The 20,789-nt window shown below is 39.9% G+C and overlaps 2 protein-coding genes across 2 annotated transcripts; one reads left to right on the forward strand and one right to left on the reverse strand.

The window, feature by feature from the left end:
• Positions 1 to 1,341: 1,341 nt before the first annotated feature.
• Positions 1,342 to 5,925, reverse strand: LOC102045402 (granzyme A). The gene is made up of 5 exons (XM_005421988.2): positions 5,865 to 5,925; positions 5,014 to 5,158; positions 3,200 to 3,338; positions 2,274 to 2,540; positions 1,342 to 1,497 (listed from the first exon to the last, which is right to left on the reverse strand). Exons 1-5 carry the CDS (start codon positions 5,923 to 5,925, stop codon positions 1,342 to 1,344), a joined length of 768 nt encoding a protein of 255 aa, XP_005422045.1.
• A 3,527-nt stretch (positions 5,926 to 9,452) lies between these two features.
• Positions 9,453 to 20,582, forward strand: LOC106631840 (granzyme A-like). The gene is given in 9 exon segments (XM_014307405.1): positions 9,453 to 9,489; positions 10,875 to 11,015; positions 13,446 to 13,529; positions 13,532 to 13,557; positions 15,513 to 15,648; positions 15,651 to 15,700; positions 16,508 to 16,582; positions 16,584 to 16,694; positions 20,502 to 20,582. Coding segments are annotated over 9 exon segments (741 nt in total).
• Positions 20,583 to 20,789: the final 207 nt, after the last annotated feature.

Below are 20,789 nucleotides of genomic sequence, written 5' to 3' on the forward strand. Positions count from 1 at the left end.
GTATGTCCAGACCAAGAGTGAAAAAAAGCATTTATGAATAAGAATAGGAATATGGAAAGTTCTGACTGTGTAACGTTTGTAACAAAGGGAAAAAAAGATGTTTTTCCTCATCAAAACTTCCAGTAGAGAACCCTGTAGTTCAGGCCTTCTTTATCTTTACCCTTCCTTCTCTGTGAGAAAATAACTGTCTCAGACATCAGGTAAATGCAGTTATGTAAAAAAGTTTTAGTTTGTGCCATTGTGTTTGTAAGTAGTGCTTAATTACTAAGGAAGCATGGAGAAATAATTTTAAAATTAAAATCAATGCAAAATATCTCCACCATTGAATGTTCCCTGCTTTCTCTTAGATAATGCCTATCTCCAAGTAAAAACCTCTTGAAGAAACACAAAATAAATCCAAGCCCTTTTTGAGGTGCTCATGGCATTGACATGCCCATCTGTTAATACAGAAGCAGGCAAAAACATTTTTCATAAGAGGTCTATTTGCTACTTGACAGATGCTTGTTGAAGCACTTAAAAATTTCACTGCATGTCTGAAACAGCACTACTGGCATCATAAAATTAAGAGTGCTTTATACTATCAACAGTGCTGTATCATATTGATACAGTCATGTAATTTCTCTGAAGCATGGGTTTTCAGAAATTTTTTTAAACACAATGCTGCTTATTTTGGTATGTTTTGCAAACATTTAACATGTATGGAAAATTACAAGGTAGTAAACAGATCCTACAGATAGTACATAGACTATCTATGCTGCAAGAGACAGAGCTTTCCACACAAATTGACAGCTGAAAGCAGCAGATTTTTATTGCCATTGCTTTATTAAATGCAACATACATAAAGGGATAAAATCTAGAGGTTTCAAATACAAGACAGTTAGAAAATTAATACCTATGTCCCACAATTGCAGCAACTTAATTTTCTGAAGCTTAACAATCCACTACACCTATAAAACCAAGAGCTTTGCTGCAGAAAAACAAAGATTTTTAGGTGTCTGTACTTGTACCTAGGACACCATTAACTTTGAGAAGTTCAGGTACAGAAGAGTGCTATATGTACTCAACAAGGAGTGAGGACCCAAACAAGGATTAGATCCTTGATTTGAAATACCAGTCCGTGTAGAGCTCAGTGTGAACATGCACTACAGGGATGTTGGAATCCTCAGTCCCAAATACCCCCAATGACTCCATGGCTGACTGTGTAAGCTATAAATGCCATTGTAGCAGAACTACATCAAGCTGCCAAAATTCAGTGTGAGAATACCTCTTTTACCAGACTAGTGAAGCTGTTTTTAAAAGCCCATTTCATTTACAGAAATCACGTGGCCCAAACCCAATCTGTTAGGCCCCTCCTATGGTTTTCCTTATCCACACAAGGTGTTGCTTTGTGAGTCGAGTGTAGACACCAGGGCCATGAGCATTGCCACATTGCTTCTTCCCAAATGAAGTGATGCCTCTCATAATATTATTACATCTTAAAGGTCCACCAGAGTCCCCCTAGAAAAAAGGGAAAATACAGTCATTCAAATCAACAAAAGCTAAAAAATGTTTCCTTTAAATAAAATTTTCACTAGTTAGATGGAGAAAATAAAAATGTAGCCAGCCAGTGTTAAGGATCATTTTTTCCTCCTTGGAAACTAGGATTTCCAGCAGCAAAACAAATGAAAAAAAGGCTTCATAGAATTCAATCTAATCTTTCAAGTGTGCATAATGGGGAATGAATCTAGTTCAGTGCTAGGGAAGAATCAGTCTCTTTCAAAATGAAGAAAAAAAGCTGAAAACTTTCCTCATGGAAAGTATAAGCCTCCAGAAATTCAAACCTCTTAAAATGCAATATTTAAATCTTTTAAAATGTGGTAGTTCTCACACAGTTCTGTACTTGACTTGGGACCCAGCTAAAATGCTTTTTATCAGCAAAACCTATTTCAAAGTCTTCTGACATCAAATAAGTTGTTCCACTGAGATTAGCTACTTGCAAATGGGCTTGTAAGCTGTTTTGTGGACATTTTAATATTAAACTCATTTTGCTGAAGATGAGGATAGCTATCTGCCATGCCTGGATACATCTGCAATATTGAAAAGCTGTGAAGGTGAATTTACTCATCTTAAGTTTTGATTTTAAGGCTTCGAAGAACAAGCCTTGGTAAATTCACTGACATTTGATAAAATTCTTCACTGATTTTAAGAGAGACAGAGATTGTAAATGTGTAATGCTGGTACATTATATTTTATTTTTATTATACAATTTATGCAGTCATAATAGATATACTTACATGACATGAATCCTTATTCTTAGCTCCTGCACATATCATGCTCTCTGTTATGACAGGTTTGCCATTATAATGCTTTTTATCGTTGCATATTTCCCTCCTGATGACAGTGATATTGACTTCCATCAGGGCAGTAGGGTACTTGACTGGATGATTTGTAGTCATACCCCATCCTGCTACTGAGCAAACTGTTCCTGGTTTGGGATCATCATCTGAAGAAGGCAGGGGGATTGTTTGCACAACTTTGTTAAGTTTTGCTCTTCCCTGAAGCTGTAGAAGATATGGAAAATAGGTACTATGGCACAGAGTCTAACAGAGGCCCTTACATATTAACCATTGGATCTTTCTCATTATGGTAATTAATGCAATCCCTTCTGAGATTCCTCAATTCTTTGTGACAGTAGTTATGTCATCAATGTAAGAGTGGGAAAACGAGTATTCTTTGTCTCATGAGAACTCACTTACCTTCTGCTGATCTATTAGCTCTAAAAAACATCTTATTTTACTTCTCTGGCTCTCAGACCATTTAGAAGATAAAATAACAGTTATTACTGATGCTGGCAAAATTGAAGATCAGAAAAGCCAGACATTTTTAATTAGAACTCCTTTTCAGACAGAAAGTTAGTACTTTTAACCAAATGTTGTATCTGCATGTGTTTTTATTCCTTTATGGAAAAGCCAGAAACGGAAATATCTTGATCAAGTTCCAGAATGTATATACGAGCCGTGGCAACCATTACAGGAATTGTTGAGTGCCTTAGTTACCAGTGCATCCCCAATTCCCCAGGCTGCTGGATTAGCAGACCAGACTATATCACCCAGAAAAAAAGGCCCCAGAAACTCCCTTGGCTCATCTCCTTAGATGAGAAGAAGGAAGAAAATAGTTCAATGTAGTGTGTATATTCCATAAGTGATATATAAATCTGTACCTGAAGCAGCATAATGTCATTTTCCTTGGTACTGGGGTCGTAGCATGGATGAGGAATGTCTTTTGCAATCTGAAAAGCTTGCTGTTCTTTTTCTCTTTTATTCGATGAATGGGCTCCAAGAATAACTTTGCTTTTTTTCCTGAGGAGAGGACTACATAGTTATTTGGATTCACTTTGATGTAACCCTAAATTTTTTCCTGGTAATAATGTGGTGCTATGATGACCAGCTGCTACAGTCTCTTTTCCTGTGCCTGAAAAGCAACAGTAATTTAGAAATATCTAAAAGGTGACCCTGTTCATACAACAGCTAAAAGAAAAATATGACTCAGTGAATCAAACTTCATACTATCTTATTTTCATCTTCCCAGGAGCACAGAAATGTTTCAGGTACTTGACTCTGTATCCATCCCTATTGTTCCCTTTTGGGAACCGAAAGAGTGGTGAATGCACCAGATTTGTTGTGGGTACGTGTCTCACCAACTGTGTCCTCTGTAATTTGTGCTGAAAATCTAGGAAAATAGGCCACAGCACTGTTAGTTCAGATATTCTAACTGTATCAAAATGTACCATTGCTTTACTCTAACAGATTTCAACACCATTTTCTGAATCTGTGTGAGAACACAGCTCATTCCTCTTCTCTAGGTTTTTCTGCAACTTCCTGTCCTTCCAAGATCCTTAAGTGGTGGCAGAGTTGTGCCTGCTGTGGCTCTCTGACAGAGACCAGCAGTCTAGCACTCCTTGGCCAAGAAGACATTACTAACTGACCACAGGTACAACTGCTTTTGGGCAAACAATGCATCCTACAGCTGAATGGGAGAATATTCTAGGAGATGTGTATATTGGCACTCATTCATGTCTTGTTGTGGAAAATGCAACCCTGGGGAAGCAGACGCTCCTTTCTTTCATCTATTGAGAGCTGTCTATTGACTGAGCCATCATTAGGTTAATAATTAATTGTATTTTCTCTTAAATGGAATCTCATTTGGAAACATTCTTTACTTTCTGTTAATACACAGCTTTTGGGCCCAGTGCTCTCTTTATAGTAGGTCCCACAGATCTCCCTGTCTGGACAAGGTCAGGAGAGATGGATACATTTCTCTGATGTCTGCAGATTCCAGTGGCTCCCCGGTCCTGGTCGGGCTGTTGACAGAGCCTGTGTGAGGTCTGGCTCAGCCGCAGCTTTAGTCCCCCTCACAAAAGCAAGTAGGGGTGGGATGTAATTCAAAACTCACTTCTTGCCTTGCTGAAGGACTCAGTACAGCTAAATATCCATTTACATCTTGATTTGGGCAGGAGAAAAAAGATGGCTGGCAAGCCAACATACCAAGCAAGGCAGAGATCTCTCAGTGTCTCCTGTCATCTGTTTGGAGGATTTTTGCTCCTGTGTTAACCACATGCTGTCTTTTCTGCAGTGAACTGTGTATCTCTTATAGAATAAAATTACAAGAATTAATTTTTTTTTTCTCAGAGCAGCAGTTTAGGCTGGACACTCCTCTCACCTAGTGTACAAGTTGACTGAGAAAACAGGGATAAAACTTTTCCTCAAATTCGCTGCTTCAGTATTGCTATTCTATGCTAATATGCAGCTAGAAGTTTTTAGATATCTCTTCAGAAATAGATGTGATCAGTACACTTTGTTATATTTTTTTACTGACTGTAATAAATTTTCTGATAGAACCTACAAAGCACAGTAATCAGAACATGACCATGGTCATGATAAATGGATAAAATTTCCAGATATGCTAAATCTCCAGCTTGAACAGAGATATCAGACACCCACTAAGGACAATCTCTGAATCAGAGTAAGAACTTACACTTTACAATGTGCAGCTGTTAACACCCAGTTTTCCTTAATTAAAGCTCCTCCACAAATAATTCCTCTTTTTCCCTTGATTTGGGCCATGAATGGTCTTGAGTGTGGTGCTACTTCATTTCCTCCAATGATATCCACACACAAACCTAAAAATGTAAGTCACAAGACACACAGCTGAGCTGACAAATGCTGTAAACACTCCAAGTCTCTTAGAAAACATGGCTGTTGTAATTAGAAAGGATACAGACACACAAGTATGCACTTATGTCACAATGATGGTCTTCAGGGTAGAATTTTAAAACCGCTCAGCAGAATTACTTCATTACATTTCAATAATACTGAAACTAGATCAGTGGGGTGAACTTGGGCAAAAACCCCACACCAAAGTTTTGTTGCTTTTGCATAAATTTGTTTTCTTGACGATTACTGACATGGTTAATTTCTTAGCTTTCATTAGTGATTAACAATCTCCCATATCTCTCATATCTTAAATATTGTGCAGGGAAACTAGACTATGTAGTATAATCCACATTATGTGAATCTGTTTTCCAGAAAAAGTGAAAATCAAGCATTTAAGGTATGTGTATGGCTCTGGAAAGAAAGACGAGATAGTCGTTATGTTTTCTACCCAGAACTCCTCCAAACAGCTTGGGCTTTGCAGCTTTACTTAAGACCCATTCAGAAATTATTTTGTTTGTGTAAAAGACCAAACACATGCAGACAGTGGAGAGGAACTAATTATAAGAATTCAAATAGTAATTGTGACCACTTCCTTTACATTAATACATTTTAGTTTAACTAGAATTCTGTACATCAGGACTTACCTCCAACAGTATTAAACTATGTACTTACCTCCATGAATTGCCAGGAGAATAAGAGCAGTGAAGGTGTACCATGGGAGGAAAGCACCCATGATTTCTGTCTGATGTTCCTTCTTGTTCACTCTTTAATATATGTCTATCTATCAATCTATCAATATATATGCATCAATGAAGAGGATGTGGGTTTTGTTTTTCCTCTTAAGGGGGTAACCATGACAAGGAAACCCTCCCCAGCGATGTACCTTACAGCAGAAGTGTTACTGAGAATTTGCGTCATCTGCTGTGGTGTGAAGACAGGCTCTACCCCTCCTTTGTGTTCTGTCTGCAGCATTTGCAGAGAACTGATGTACAAGTATAGGGGTGAAACACAGTGGGACTCAGCTCACATAAATTTAGGCTGATTCAGTTGTCCACATGAAGTTGTATACATTCCAGACACCTCAGGTGGCTTCCAGGTCAGACATGGATTCCAGTCCATTCTCCTTTAATGAAGTATCTGTTCTGCTCAGGAGACCCTCAGGGCCAAGGAATACGATGTTTTCTCATTTCAGGATCTGATCCTACCTCATTAGGTTTGCAGTGGCCGAGCTTTCACAAAGCACTGAGTGTGGTTTCATGGCCTATAGCTAAGGGTATTAAAGCGTCTTAAAGTGTTTTAGGTCTGGTGCAGAAGGCTGTCAGTCTTCTGAAGATGCCGTGCCAGATTTGCCAGCTCTGCGTCTGTGTCTGGAAAGCCCACAGTATCTCAAATGTGACTAAATGCTGAGTTTTAGGCAACTGAATTGAGTCCTGAAAGCTCAGGGTGATTGGACACTGGAACAGGCTCCCAAGAACAGTGGTCACAGCACCGGCCTGACAGAGCTCAAGAAGTGTTTGGGCAATCCTCTTAAGCACATGGTGTGGTTCTTGGGGTGTCCTGTGCAGAGCCAGGAGTTGGACTTCAATGGTCCTAGTGGGGCTTCTTTCAACTCAGGGTATTCTATGATTCTGCCAATAAGTCTTATCTAGGGCCTTATAAAGGCACAATTTCTGTCTTGCAAATATATCCCCAAATAATAAAAATAACTTGCATCAATGTTAAATCATTTGGAGTATCAACTATTCTATAACCTATATATTCTATGACTAGTGAAATGTCACTGTCACGCAGACTGGAAGGTTTCTTGAAGACTTGAGCCCTACAACAGGCAACCTGCAGAAAGGAGCCCACAATAAAGAGCTTGCAGAAATCTTCTGCGTTCTTGCTGTATCATATCTTGAGCTCATTGGCCCAACATCATGTGAGTTTCACCTGTAGAAGACCTTGGATAGACTTTGCTCAAATTTGCTGTTGCTCTCCCTTCTGGGACAGAGGATAACTTGGCCGGTGTAGATGTAATTTTAGAGACTGTGGAGCTCTTTGTCACTGATGTGTCTTTGTTGAGACACAGTCACCTATGTGACAAGGTGACAGCTCCATGCACTGCTAAAGCTCAGATTTACCAAGATTTAATTTTCTTAAATTTTTCTTCTCATTACTAGGACATTCCCCGTAATTATCATCACTTTGTAGCACTGATATTCTTTTTTACACTGTTCTCCTGGACACCAGGTGTCATAGGTACAATTCTTTCTTTTATCAGTCACAATTATTTGACAAAGTCTGATTTGATGATGTTTTAATTAGCACTCTTATGACATTGAAGATGTTTCCTGTCTGGACTATGCAGAGGCATGATCAGGATGAACACTTGTGAGCAAAAATCCTGTATGCTCAGACATGATTAATCTTGTAGTGCTACAATGATTCATCCTTGGATGGACCTATGTGAGGAGCAATGGCCAGTAAAAAGAGGCTTGTCATGTATCATCCTATGTTTGCCTGATCTGCTTTGAAAGACATGGAATAAAACATTAGCAAATGTTCCTAGATGTTTTCCAAGTAAATAGATACAGGTAAATCTATGCCTCCTATCTAAAACCTAATTTCTATGGCCTGTTTATGCTATTTTTCAATTTCTAGTTGTACTTCTATTTACTTCTAAATCATACTTGTAAAGATGTTTCTTCTGAAAGTCCACAGGTACTAGCATATCCATGCTTCTTCAAAAATCCCTTCCAATTCTGAGAGATCCATTGACATTGATAATTAGAATTAGAAATATGGAGTCCTAACTATTGTTCAGTATCAATTGATGACTTTCTGTGAAAGCTCCTGAATGACCTCTGTGACAATCTGCAAAATCCCCGATGGCACGGTTATTAAACATCAGATTGATATGCACATAACCAGTACCAATTTTGTACCTAAATGCTTTGTCAGAGAGTTATCTTCCTCTTGTAATTTACATCACTGGGGCTGAAAATTTCACATAAAATTTTAGGGTGTGCAATTAGTTGGCTGGGCTCCTTTGGTTGTGGCAAAGACTTAATTTATGGTGAAGTTTAGATTCTATTGGCCTTTTGCATTTAAGGGGAAACCCCAAAGCAAAGCTTCCTTCTCAAGTCAAATTCTTTTATTAGCTCCTCTGTTGCTTACTTAATTGGTCTTCAAGAGGAGAGAGGTATTGTAAGCAAAACAGCAAAACACTGTCCTTTCTCCCTGCAGCGCTTGCAAAGCAGAGCCACTCGCTCGGCAGAAGCCGCTGCCTGAGGAAGAGAACAAGTTGTGCAAGCAGTTCTGTGACCAGCCTCTGCCTCTGGGGAGGGTTCCTATGGGCTGCAGGATCACTTTCTGTGCATTACTGTGCTGAGGTCTTCATTATCTTATACTCTGTCATTTTGACCCTTTTCCTTCTACAGTGGCTCTGTTCCTTTTTCCTTCATGCTGCTTTCTTTGGTGATTGAGGTGAGCACCAGAGGTGATTTTAGGACATTGGTTCAGGAGACCAATTTAAACTGCGCCTCTAAACCTTCCAGGTTTGCTGGCACTGAGTTCAGGCAGTCTCAGCTCAACTGAAGGGCTGTTTTCTCGATCTGGGAAGGGAGGGCAGGACAGAGGTGCAGAGCTGGCAGCTGCCAGGAGCACAGTAAGGCAGAGCTGCCACACTTTCCCTGTGTTCTGCTTGGGCTACCACATCCCCAGTCTCACCCCAGCGTGTCTGAACACATCCCTTAGTGGCTGGGAGACAAATTCCCAGGGACTTGCTGGGGAAAGGGCAGAATATAGAGTGGGGCATACCTATTTTATTTCCTTCTCCAATACCAGTGCCTCATGGTACTTAACCTGGTTTTCTTTTCTGCCTCAGCTATTCACTCAGTGTCCCTGTTTCCATTTATTTGCTACGTGATACCAGTGGAAAATGTAGTAGCACAGAAATACAAGTAGATATAGTAAACTCAGGGAGTCCTCAAAGCCTTGCAGCAAATCAGCATTTCTTCTACGATGTTGCTAGTACTTGCCAGAAAGAATCCAACATTAGATACTATGCTCTGGGAACACAAGCCTTCTACTGTTTGGCCAGAGCATGAATCTGTTTCCTATTTTGTCTCTTATGCTGCTTTCCAATCCAGCTATTTGTTGGGAGGGCAAAGCCATAAAGGACAAACATAATTATGCCTTTAGGACTCTCTTTGCAGAGATTACCTATGGATTGTCTCCAGGGAGTGAATAATTCTGGGATTAGATGGAGAATGGAGAATGACTTTGGGGGAACTGGAGCTGGCTGTTTTAAGAGGTGATGAATTCTAATAGTACTTTGTTTTCTTTTAAAAGAGCTTTGGAAGAGTCTTCTGAAACATGAATTGTGCTGCACCATGTGCATGTTTTCAAACTGGGTTCTAACTAATAAGATTCTGTGATGCAGAAATAAACATTTCTATGCTACAATCTCATTCAACAATGAGATTGAGACTGAGAGCTGCCATTCTTTAATTCTTGAATAAAAATGAGAGCTAGTTATATTGGGCAGGTTATATTTCAGATTATTTCTAAAGATAATGAATTGGGTAGCAAGTGTTGTAACTTCTTCACGCAAGGGCAGACAGGGTTTTTTTGTAGTGGTTTACCAGCAAAGTGTGCAAGACATGCACGCAGACACAGAGGTCTACCATACAGAAATGTCTTTCTCACCAATTTATCTTTTTTTGTGACCACAGATTGGATTTTGTTTTGTGTTTGGCAGTTTCAGAGTCTAGGGTTTTCTGTATCTGAAAGCTGCACCCCATAAAATTATTTTTAACAAAATACAAATTGCTTTGTCTTGCATATGTGTGGCTGGTCTTGGTCTGTCTTTTATATCCTACATTCCATAGCTTGTAAAATAACCGATGTTTGACAGTTTTCAGTGGCTTTTGTTAATTTACATATGAATATTTTTCAGACTTTCAACTGAAGATGTTACCTGGGCAGTAGAATTCTGTGGAGCAATTGCTGGCCACTGATGTACACAGGAGTGTCTTTTGTACTTTATGTGCCCCGAGATTACTCAATCTGGATCCACAGTTTAGGACCAACTTTTGAATTCCACATGCCCTGACTATTCCTTCACACTGGTGTTCTCTGAAGCCTTTTCAGGTTGCCCTTACATTCATCCTCCCATTTTTTCCACCAGCTTAAAGATGGCCAGTTTAATTATTCTCACTTTTTTTTTTTCTTTGTTTTTCTTTTTTTTCCATTTGAAGCCAACAAGTGCATTGAACACCCTGAGACATCTAGGTGTTATTCAGGGATTAGGCTTTATTTGGTTTTATTAGGAGTTTCAAGAATCAGGCAAGTTTTAAAGAAACTGGAAGAGAGAATCTTGAGAAATGAATCTGCAGTAAAATAACACAATATTAATGATGTAAAGGGAAAATTCAAGAGAGGGAGCTATTAGTAAAAACTTTCAAACCCGCTTCCTGTAGGGGACATTTGAATACAAATGAGTGCATGGCAATTTACAGTGCTCCTGACAACAAATAGCAGCAGCTATGACACCTGACAGCTCCTCTGCTCTCCTGCTCTCATTAATTGCTGTTACCCTACTAAAAAGATGCAAGTACTCACCTAAGAGTAAAAATATTCAAATGCCCTGTTCCTCTGGATAACACATAAAGTAATTGCACTTCTGTTGCACTTCAGGTGGCTGCATGGACATTGTTGGAGGACATGAAGTGCATCCTCATTCCTGGCCTTATATGGCTGCTATCCAGGACAAGAATTTAGGTGTTTTTTGTGGAGGAACTCTTGTGGAAAAACAATGGGTTTTGACAACAGCACCTTGTGAGTAAGTATCTTAAAATGGGGCAATTTTAGTTCGTCATTGAAGTGAGGCACGGTATGCAAGCCTCTAAGTGAAGAAATGTGAGTATGGATTTTTTTAATAGGTTGTTAAAAGCTGCAGTTCTCTCCCTGGAATGATCTAGAACTCGTCATTGTTTTTAGTTGCCATAAACTACTGATCTGCATTGCAGAGTTACCTTTGTTAGTGAGATCCTGCCAAAATTACAGCATGAATAATGTGCTGTTAAAAGACCAAATTAATTCTTTATGCATGTGAAAAAGCAATGTCTTAGAGAAGGGAATATATCCCAAAGATTTTAAACAAATCTTATGTGCATGCCTGGAATTAAGCCTCAAAATATCCTGAGAGATGAATTTGAATTAGGTGTGGACAATATTCCTCTCATTTTGAGTGACCTAGGCTCACAAACCCAGAATGTCACTCACGACTGTGAACAGGAACCTTGTCCTCCTGACAAGTCAAATGTGAGCAGAAGTGCCTCTTCCCCCGGTGGGATGCTCTGCTGTTGAACAGCTGACTCGAGGTAAGGGGGACATCTACTGTTCACATTAGGAAGTAAAATGCCCTATTTTTCTTAAAATGTTCCCTGAATTGTATTTTAGTTCTGTAATTTTTCATTCTTATTTTGACCATCTAAAAGGAAAACAGTTACAGTAAACCTGTGCAAACCTGACCTCCTTAAACACGGTGTGGGCAGGTTGGCCAGCCTTCTTCTGTGTGTTAGTCTGAAACAGAGGACACAGTTTCTTCAGAGTGAATTTGACTTTCATTACTTTTCAGCTGAATCAGGTTTGATTGTAAGGGTAGAAATATTCATTCCTAGCATTCTCTGTTTAGCAAATTTACAAAAGATAACCAAGTCTTCCTCTTTGGAATTAGAGGTTTTTTAATGGGATCTGGAGTCTCTTACTCTTCAGTCAATATGTCAGAGATAGCCAGTCAGATACATTTATAAAAATTCAGGTTTGTTAGCTGTTCAGTGGAAAGGGCATTGTCTGTCTCTGATTCTGTGGAGAATGCACTCTGGTAACTGATTTGCGTTTCTTACAGCACACTGTTTTGGTCTGACTTTAAGTCTTTGTTGTTGGGGCAAACTGAACCAGCCTGGTTTCCTCCTCCTGAGCTGTAAGACAATGCTCACACAAAACCCACCAACACATGTTCTATGCCTGGTGCAATTGCAGTGCATGTAAAACTTAATTAATGGATCTCATGTGTTAGTAATGTCTGAAATAACTTTTTTCTTGGGCAAAGTAGCATGAATTCAGCAACATGAATCTCTGTGTGGCCCATGAACCACCTATTGGAGTCACAGAGATGGAGTTTTGAGAGACATATCATTCTCTCTGAGGACATGTGCTTTGTAGATAAAACGAGAAATTTTTGGACTACAGAACTGCCTTTGCAGATATTTTCACAAACAAACTGCCATGTATAAATGAATGAATCATGTCTTTCAGTGGCATATGCATCTTGAATGAAGAAAATTGTTATTTATAGTTCGTATTGATAAAGTCTTTGTTCTGACTTGAATAAATGTTCCTACTTATAGTGAGATTATGTTCTGAACATGAGGCACAGGAAACCAGCAGAATGTATTCTGCAATGTCAAATATTTGGGTTGGATTAAGTTAAGCAGGGCAAAATGAAGAAAGACAAATGTTAACAAATACATTTCTAATGACACTTATAGAGCTTGAAACATAGTGGAATTTATTAGTTGCTTAACTCTTAATGTTTATTAGCAGGAAGTGAACGTATAACTCTTTGAAGTTTAACATTCTCCCTTTTTTTTTTAATATTCACTACTGGGATATCTTCGGTTAGGCAACACACATTCTTATTCCTTAATGTGCTGAATCCTGGGTTTAGAAAACTAAGGACAAAAAGCTTATTAAAGATACTCACTTTAGCAGAGCATTTACCCATATGCATAATGCTCAGGATAAGCATTGAGTGTCAATGTGTGTTCTGATGTGCTACTGATGCCAGCAAAGTTTCAGTACTTTGCAGGATGAGGTCATAGATGCAAAGGAGACCTTTCAGAGATTAATGAAAGGCATCAGTAGCAGCTGTCCTTGTGCAAGCAACTCCCCTTATAAAGATGGGAAGCTCTTTCACAAAATTAATTCCTAACTCTGAAAATCTCTGGAGGTCAGTTATCACACGATTATTTCACTAAACTACATTTGCAGTAAAGAAACATTATTTTATAGAGGCAAAAAGAACCTCATGTCAAAACATTGAAATGAATGATTTTAATCATGTTTTTGTAAAACAAAATGGTGTTGTGTTAAGTGTCTTTTGATTATCCTCAGAAATGTTGTTCAGTTCCTGTAGTGACTTTCTCTTCCTATATTTTCTGTAAGTTCCAGAATAGATGAATTGGAAGACAGCTGTTCTTGAAGCTCATCGGACATCCATTCCTGAAGAAGAACAGCAGATATTTGGGATTATGGAAACCTTTCCTCATTGTCAGTTTGATCCCCTCCCTTTGATAATGACATAATGCTCCTCAAGGTATTGTTTTAATTACTGCTGTATTTTTATGAAAGGAATTTTGCTGATGATCATTTTGGCTACTCTTTGGTATTGAAGAGTACATTGTTTAGATAACAGTATCACAGAATAGTCTATTTTTGGTTCTATTAATCTGGATGAAGTTAGAGGATCACTGGCTCTGTGAGCAGAGATGATATTTCAAGCCCATTCTGTGCTCTAAAAAACTCTCTTTTTAATCCATTCACTGCAGCAACCCCTCCAAACCACAAAGCACATTCTCCAGTAATTTTTCAAAGACAATGCTGAAGGGATGTATGCTATGCAGTCTGGCTCACATCTCTATCCCAGCGTTAGAGCTTGTGCTGGACTAAGTAAAAATGGAGATGAAACTTACTGTTAATTTTCTGGTGTAAGCAGGTAAAGTGAAAATGTGGATAATACAGGACATACAGACTCAGCTCTAGGAGCACGGAGTGGTCACAAAGTGGTGGAGGCTCAGGACAGTGCAGAATGAAGCACGGAAAATGTCCTTGCCAACATTATCATCTGATGCCAAAGCAGGGCGGAGATGTAAGAATTTGAATTTACAGGGGGTTGTGACTAGATGCTCTTTAAGGTCCCTTCCAACCATAACATTCTATTATTCTATTATTCTGTGACCAGAACCTGGTATTTATTATTTAGCTGGTATCCCTGGTTTGACATAGCAATGACATGGGAAGGAAGGTAACTGTGTCCCTCTCTGTGCTAGCAGGTACACCTACAGGCATCTGTGGCTCAAGCACCTGATCATGGTTCATGTCTGAGGAGCTCCTTCCCCCAGGTGTTTGTGAGAATTCTACTTCTGCTTCATTGTCAGTGTAGACCAGGCTCATCTCACTGGCTTCTCCTGTGGCCACTTGTCAGGAGCACCAGGGTATCTGTGAACACAACACCAAAATGGATCATGAGGAAATAATATTTCTGGAGCTGAAAATCACAACTCTGTTCCAGAATGATACAGATATCTCAAAATCCTTTGAATTTAATACAGAAGCAAGGATAGTACTAGTAGCAGAGCTTACTCCCATCTCTACACTCCTCCAGTAATGCAGTATTCAATGGCTTGGAATAAGCTTTCCATCTTTGGCACTTTCCACCAGCACTGGCAACAATAACTGCAGATTATTTTTTTTAATAAATTTTTGATTTGTTGGAATGAATTTTTTGAAAGGTATAAAGCCAGAATTGTTCTGTTGAGAACCATACAGCAACCTGTGAAATGAACCATGGTGCAGTGGTCATAAGACTGAAAATGTTTGTTCAGTACCTATGAGCCCTTACCAAGCACACTGAAGATATATGTCAGGGTTTGGCTGTGTTTTCATTTACTGACCTCTGCTGAAGGATGGATGTGTCAGGCAAAGGCCAACAAAACACAGACAATCTGAATCATTTAACCCCTTTAGAATGTCTCAGAGCAAAAATTGGCAGTCTGAATAGACTGAGACCTGATTTTCCCTCAATTATGTTGCTGCTTTTGTGTCTAATTGCTTATAGTTTTTGTTTTCATCTTTGTTCATGGGCACGTTGCACTGTGGTTTGAGACTTTTGTGTCAGTCAGGCACTAGAATCTGGTTTCAACACTGAGGTTTAGTGGCAAGTTAGGTTTGTGAACAGAACATAGATCCTACAACCTAACTCTCATGTAGATTTTACATTTCCCACTGTATCCAATGGAAAGCTGGGCTTGAACTCACTACAGCTACCATAGATGGGAAATTGCTGTACTGCTACTATGGAAAGTCTGGTGAATTTTCAAAGGGACAGTTAAGCTCAGGATCAGTTCCTACGTAGTGAAAAGTGATTTTTAAGGGAGGTGTTGGTAAAATGAGACTAAAAGATAATTGAAACTATGTGATGCTTCCCTTCCTTTCTGCATAAGAAATCTAGTTTTTCCTTGTTTTTCCTTCTTTTTTCTTTTTCCTTTTTAGCTGAATGGTACTGCCAAGCTGAATAAATATGTGCAACTTTTGCCTCTGCCTGACTTTTTTGAAGATGTTGAACCTGGCACACTCTGCCAGGTGGCTGGCTGGGGAGACAAATCACCAGGAAAGCCACTGAAATGTCTCTGGAAGAAACTCTTAAAATTGTCAATAGAAAAAGCTCTGACAAACATTATGCTGGTGACCCAAAAATAACCAACATGTGTGCTACAGGGACAAGAAAATGATATCTGAGTGATACTTGTGAGGTAAGAAGCAAAGTTACAAAGGGCTGGGGACATATATTTAACCATGGTTCCCTTTTCACTGGGAGCAAAGCAGTGTTAGACATCTTAGAAGGCTGATCGTGTTTTAAGTGATTTTAACCACATTTGTGAGAGACTTTATTGCTGTAAAAAAGACTTGTTAAACCTTTGTTTAGTTTAGGTCAGTGTACCAATCAAGATCAAGAGTATGGCAATTTGAGCTGGGATTATCTATTAACTTCAGGTGTATTTCATTAACTATTGTGATCTCCTTAGACACCACCTGTAGATATGGGAGAAAAAGCAGAGCTATCAGGGTCTCAATCATCTGGTCCTTTCCAGAAGTCAACATCTGCGTAGTACAGAATTAACTGTATACCCAGGAGGGTTGTTTGCATCTTGCTTTTGATGCTCTCTGTGCTGAATCCAGAAGGGATAATTGATAAGGAGGTGAGAATAAATTTACGCTAACAATAAGAAATGTATTCTGAAATATAATTATGATAACACCCTGCTGCTCCACAGCATTTGCATTGAAGGCTCCCTCAGGTTTGAAAAGCAACATCTCTTTATTCCTCACCCAGCTCCTATAAATGATGTAAGCCAAGTGCCCCATTTCATAGGCTGGAAAAGGTTGGAGACAACATTTCCAAACATGCATTTGCACTGCAGGTGGCACTGCATGCTCCTCTGGTGAGAAATCGACACACCGACAGCTGCTTCTGATTTGTCTTCCAGGGAGATTCAGGTGGGCCATTAATCTGTGCTGGTCAGTACTGGGGGATTGTTTCTTTTGGAGAAGCATGTGAAAAATTCAAGCATACCTGGAGTTTATACATGGCTGACTGAAGAATATATTGACTGGATAAAAAGAACAACTTCCAGTTACATAGATCCATGGAACAAGAGCATTTTAATAAATACTGTGCTGTGCATTAGAGCTGGATGCTGCTGCTTTAGTGCACCACCTTTGAAATGTACCTCCCAGCTTTACAGCTTTGCTGACAGCACCACAGCTTTTTGTGAACAGTTCAAAGTATCTACATTTGTACAGATAACACCTTTACTAAGCTTTAGCAGGAAACTGCCACGTAGAAAACATAATTTGTATTGGATTTTGCTCTACTTCTTACAAGGATGGGAAAGTATTCATTGCACCTGGGATAAAGCAACATTTGTTAACATGTAATTACACAAAAATTCAGTTTCAGAATGATAGTGAATGAGAGGTCTGCTGAATGAGAAAAAATAGAACAAAAGCTTAAAATGTTTAAATATTTATCTGTGAAATTATTAAATCCCAAATGCTTAATTTTATCATTATTCAATATTTATCTAAATTAAATTTCTAAGAGTTAAAATATTAAACACAGAGAAACAGTTTTCCAATTAGTCTTCATTATAAAGATACAAATATACAGATAAGATAATGTCTGTCTTTTTTCGCTAGATTTTTTCCTTCTTTTTTAAATTTTTTTTATTTTAAATTTATGTGTGTGGGTTATTTTTTGTGGGGGTGGGTGTTGGGTCTGTTGTTGCTTTTTGTTTTTTTGTGTTTTGTTTTGTTGATCAAATCAACTAAATCCCCTCCCAGCTTGGCTCATAATCTCACTCTTTCAGTTAATTGTTAACTCAAAAAATATAAATACCGATTGTAATAGATGTAATTATAGTTCTTTAACACAGCTCCTAACATCTGCCAAAACAAACAGGACTCTGGCTATGGATTTCAACAGACTTCTAGTAACAGAAGGACCTGGTGTGTTTCTGAAGAAATCTGTGGTTAGCTTGCTACTCCATCACCTTCCAAATATTTTCTAGCTCTTTTTTAACTAACAATTTTGAAGTGACCATCTGCAGAGTTTCTCTGCTTCTGTGCTTAGTGCACTAACACGCACCAAATACTGTGAACTTTGAGATGTTGCAGAGGCAGGAATAAATTGCTCCAGAAAAACAACCTGCTGGCCTTGATTATTGATCAGGAGCCATGCCACAGTTCTGAGCAGAGCAGAATAAGCTCATAGAGGATATATACGCAGGAAAGAAGCAACAGAACACCACAAAACTGGATCAGTCATTGGCCATAGTGCAATAGAACCTGTCACTGTGGTGTGGGAGGGCTTAGAACCAGTTCTTGTCCAAGGTTGTGGGAAGGAAGATCTTAGAAGATGTCAGTGGGATTTGGCTCAGTACTGGAATACAGAGAAACTGTGAAAAACTGAGGGAAAACAGCAAAAGATATATAAAAGTGGAAAGAATAATGTACCATTGTTCTCACTTTACAGCTGGGGGTCTCAGAGGATGCTGCAACACAAATTAGTCCCTTTTAACTTTGTGAGGTAAATGACAGGAGACTTTTCACACCATGCAGCCCAGTGGCCACAAACGGGTGTTCAACTTGGCGAAGGCAAGACTTTCACTCCCTCACTGATGTGAACAGTGGCTGACTCTGTCACTGGCTGAAAAAAGTGAGTGATAAAATCTGGAAACCATAACCCAGCAGGTTCACTACAGTTCAGATACTGGGCTTCCTGTGCGTGATCTCCTGCAATTACTTCATTCACATCATCTTTTTTCTGTTTGTGGGTGATGGAGCACGTGGAAGGGTGTTACTGCTAGGCCTGACTGCTCCTGCCAAGCCCCTGTGGCTCGCCCCCACCTTTACCAGAACCCATCTCAGCCCTCAGGGCCAGCAACCCCTCTCCCAGCATCAAGCAGCAGCCTTGGCTCAATTTCTGTCCCCCCTGAGGCTGTGTTTCCTCCCCATGTAATAGGAGGGAAGTCTTTGCTAGCTTTGAAACATCAGTGTCTTGAGAGAGTGCCTGCCCTCTGTGTGAGGAGGGGCACTTTGGGCCAGGGAGAGTGGCGGGAGTCCTGCAAAGTGTCCTACAATTGTTAGCACCTCTGAAAACACATGGTGGGAGGATAACTGTTTCTGCAGCCGGAGATGGGCAGAAGGAAGGTCCAGGAAAAGGAGGTGACCACGGGTGTAATTCTGCTAAAAGCACTGCTGGGCTGATTCTCAGAACTGATATCAAAGCAGGAAAGCCACAGAGAGTAGCTCCATGTATGTTACAGTCTTGCAATGACAGACTGTCCTGGTTTAGAGCAAATTTGGGGAGAATCCCAAAGGGGCTCTGGTAGGAAAACAAATTCAATCACTCCCCCTCGCCCCTCCCCCCCCAACACTGGTCCGGGAGAAAATACCTCCTTGGAGAAAAGTGGAAAAAACCTGTTTATTAAACAATAGAACCTAAACACTATTAAACAATAAAACCCATTGCCGCTCTGAAAGAGATGACCAACTGAGAAAACCCCTGATCCCGGGTTGCAGCCCAGCTCACTGAGTCTCTGATCAGTCCCCTCTGGTGCTGGAATTGCCGCAGGCCAGGCCAGGCCCGGCCCGGTGGCCACAGGGGCGAGCTGCCGGTGCTCCCTTGGGTGTTCAGTCCAGAGCAGGTTCCAAGAGGTCCAAAGAAAAGGGAAAAGACCCCACAGTCCAGGGAACTTCTTTGCCTCAGCCAGCTAAAACTAACTAGAAGCAAAGGAGAGCTCTGTCCCGCTGACCAACAAAGCCTGAAAAAATTATGCTGGAAACACATTCTTTACCAGATTCAGAAGAGCTAATTTTCAGCAGCTTGTGGCAGAGTTTACTAAACATATTTACTAACCAGCATTTGCTAGTCCGCTTTCACGCAGTGACAGAAATTGAGTCTTGTCTCTGAACCCAACATGCCTTAGCACTAACCTCTAGGTGCCTGTGAGGCGCCCCCTTGGGCAGTACCTCCCAGCTCCTAAACATTGGCTTCTTCTATCAGACCAGCTCTCCTGTGCTTTTTTTGTCCCCACTGGAAATTTATGAGTGGATTAAGGGATCCTGCCTCAGGAATCCTTCTGCCCTTGGCCAGGCATATGTTCCTGTCTATGCTCACACTTTTCAGCTTTGTCTGTGCAGAGCTGAGTCCTCTATCACACTTTTGCCTCTCTATCTGTTTTTACTGAGGTCTTCCAGGTAAGCAATATTTCTTAAGGATTATATTCTGAGGTCTGACTTGCTTGTTGCCTGTCACATAGTCATGATTGGGCACAGAGAGCAGCCCCTAAGGCTGACCAGGCTGTGCAAAGAGCTGAAAAGTGGCACTGACAGGTGATGTATGTCACTGAGCAGAGCACACAGGGCTGACACACAGCCCTTGCCTCCATCTGTAGAGGGCACTGACAGCTCGTACACATCACACTGGGGTGCAGAGGCCAGGCAGGTTTGGTCCTTAGGTTCACACTGCTCTTGTGCTAGGCAGTAGTGCCTGATGTTTACAGCTTTAGCTTTGGCTGTACACATAACGCGCTGCATGTTCAATTTTTTGTTAACTGTTTTTTTAAACAAGGTTCTATTTCTCAGTACAGAGGGTGTCATTATCTATTGCCAACAACTGTTGTTTCCTGAAACTGTGGTGATATGTTTGAAGCATGGACTGCCTCCACAGCTTCTAGTCAAAGCCTTTGTTTTATTGTCTGACTGCCTGCTATCTAGCAAACTGTAAAAGTAACCTTGCTTTTGGGCAATTGCAATCGGGCATCAGGAAGAAACATTTAGAAAATAGAACTAAAACAAAACATGCCATCAGATTTTCAAGATAACTTTCTGGAATACTTGCCAGAAAAATCAGTTCATCATAGCCAGACAAATTACATCAAGTCATTTTCATATGTCTGCTATATCTTCTAATTACAGATTGCTAATTTAAAAATGTATCATAAGCTTATTAGCGACCTGGCAGCTGGTTCAGACACTTCTACCCCAGCATGTTTGTAACCCCACAATCATCTGAACAAGCTTCTTTTGCATTGACTTATGCACTTCATAATTAACGTCTAACAGATTACAAGTAGGTTTAATTTAATCACAATTCAATACAAGATGGCACAGGTTTTTTCAAAGCAAGGAACCACAGAAAGATAAGCAAAAAAGCCTTTATTAAAAAAAGCCCTTATATAAAGATACAATAGGACCTTATATACC

The sequence above is a fragment of the Geospiza fortis genome, unplaced genomic scaffold (assembly GCF_000277835.1).
Source record: "Geospiza fortis unplaced genomic scaffold, GeoFor_1.0 scaffold443, whole genome shotgun sequence".
Lineage (NCBI taxonomy): Eukaryota > Metazoa > Chordata > Aves > Passeriformes > Thraupidae > Geospiza > Geospiza fortis.

Coding starts and splice junctions, on each gene's coding strand:
- LOC102045402 (XM_005421988.2), bottom strand. CDS start 5,925: ATGGGTGCTTTCCTCCCATGGTACACCTTCACTGCTCTTATTCTCCTG. Junction 5,159..5,864: donor TCTCCTGGCAATTCATGGAG/GTAAGTACATAG, acceptor TTACATTTTTAG/GTTTGTGTGTGGATATCATT. Junction 2,541..3,199: donor ATGACATTATGCTGCTTCAG/GTACAGATTTAT, acceptor TATCTTCTACAG/CTTCAGGGAAGAGCAAAACT.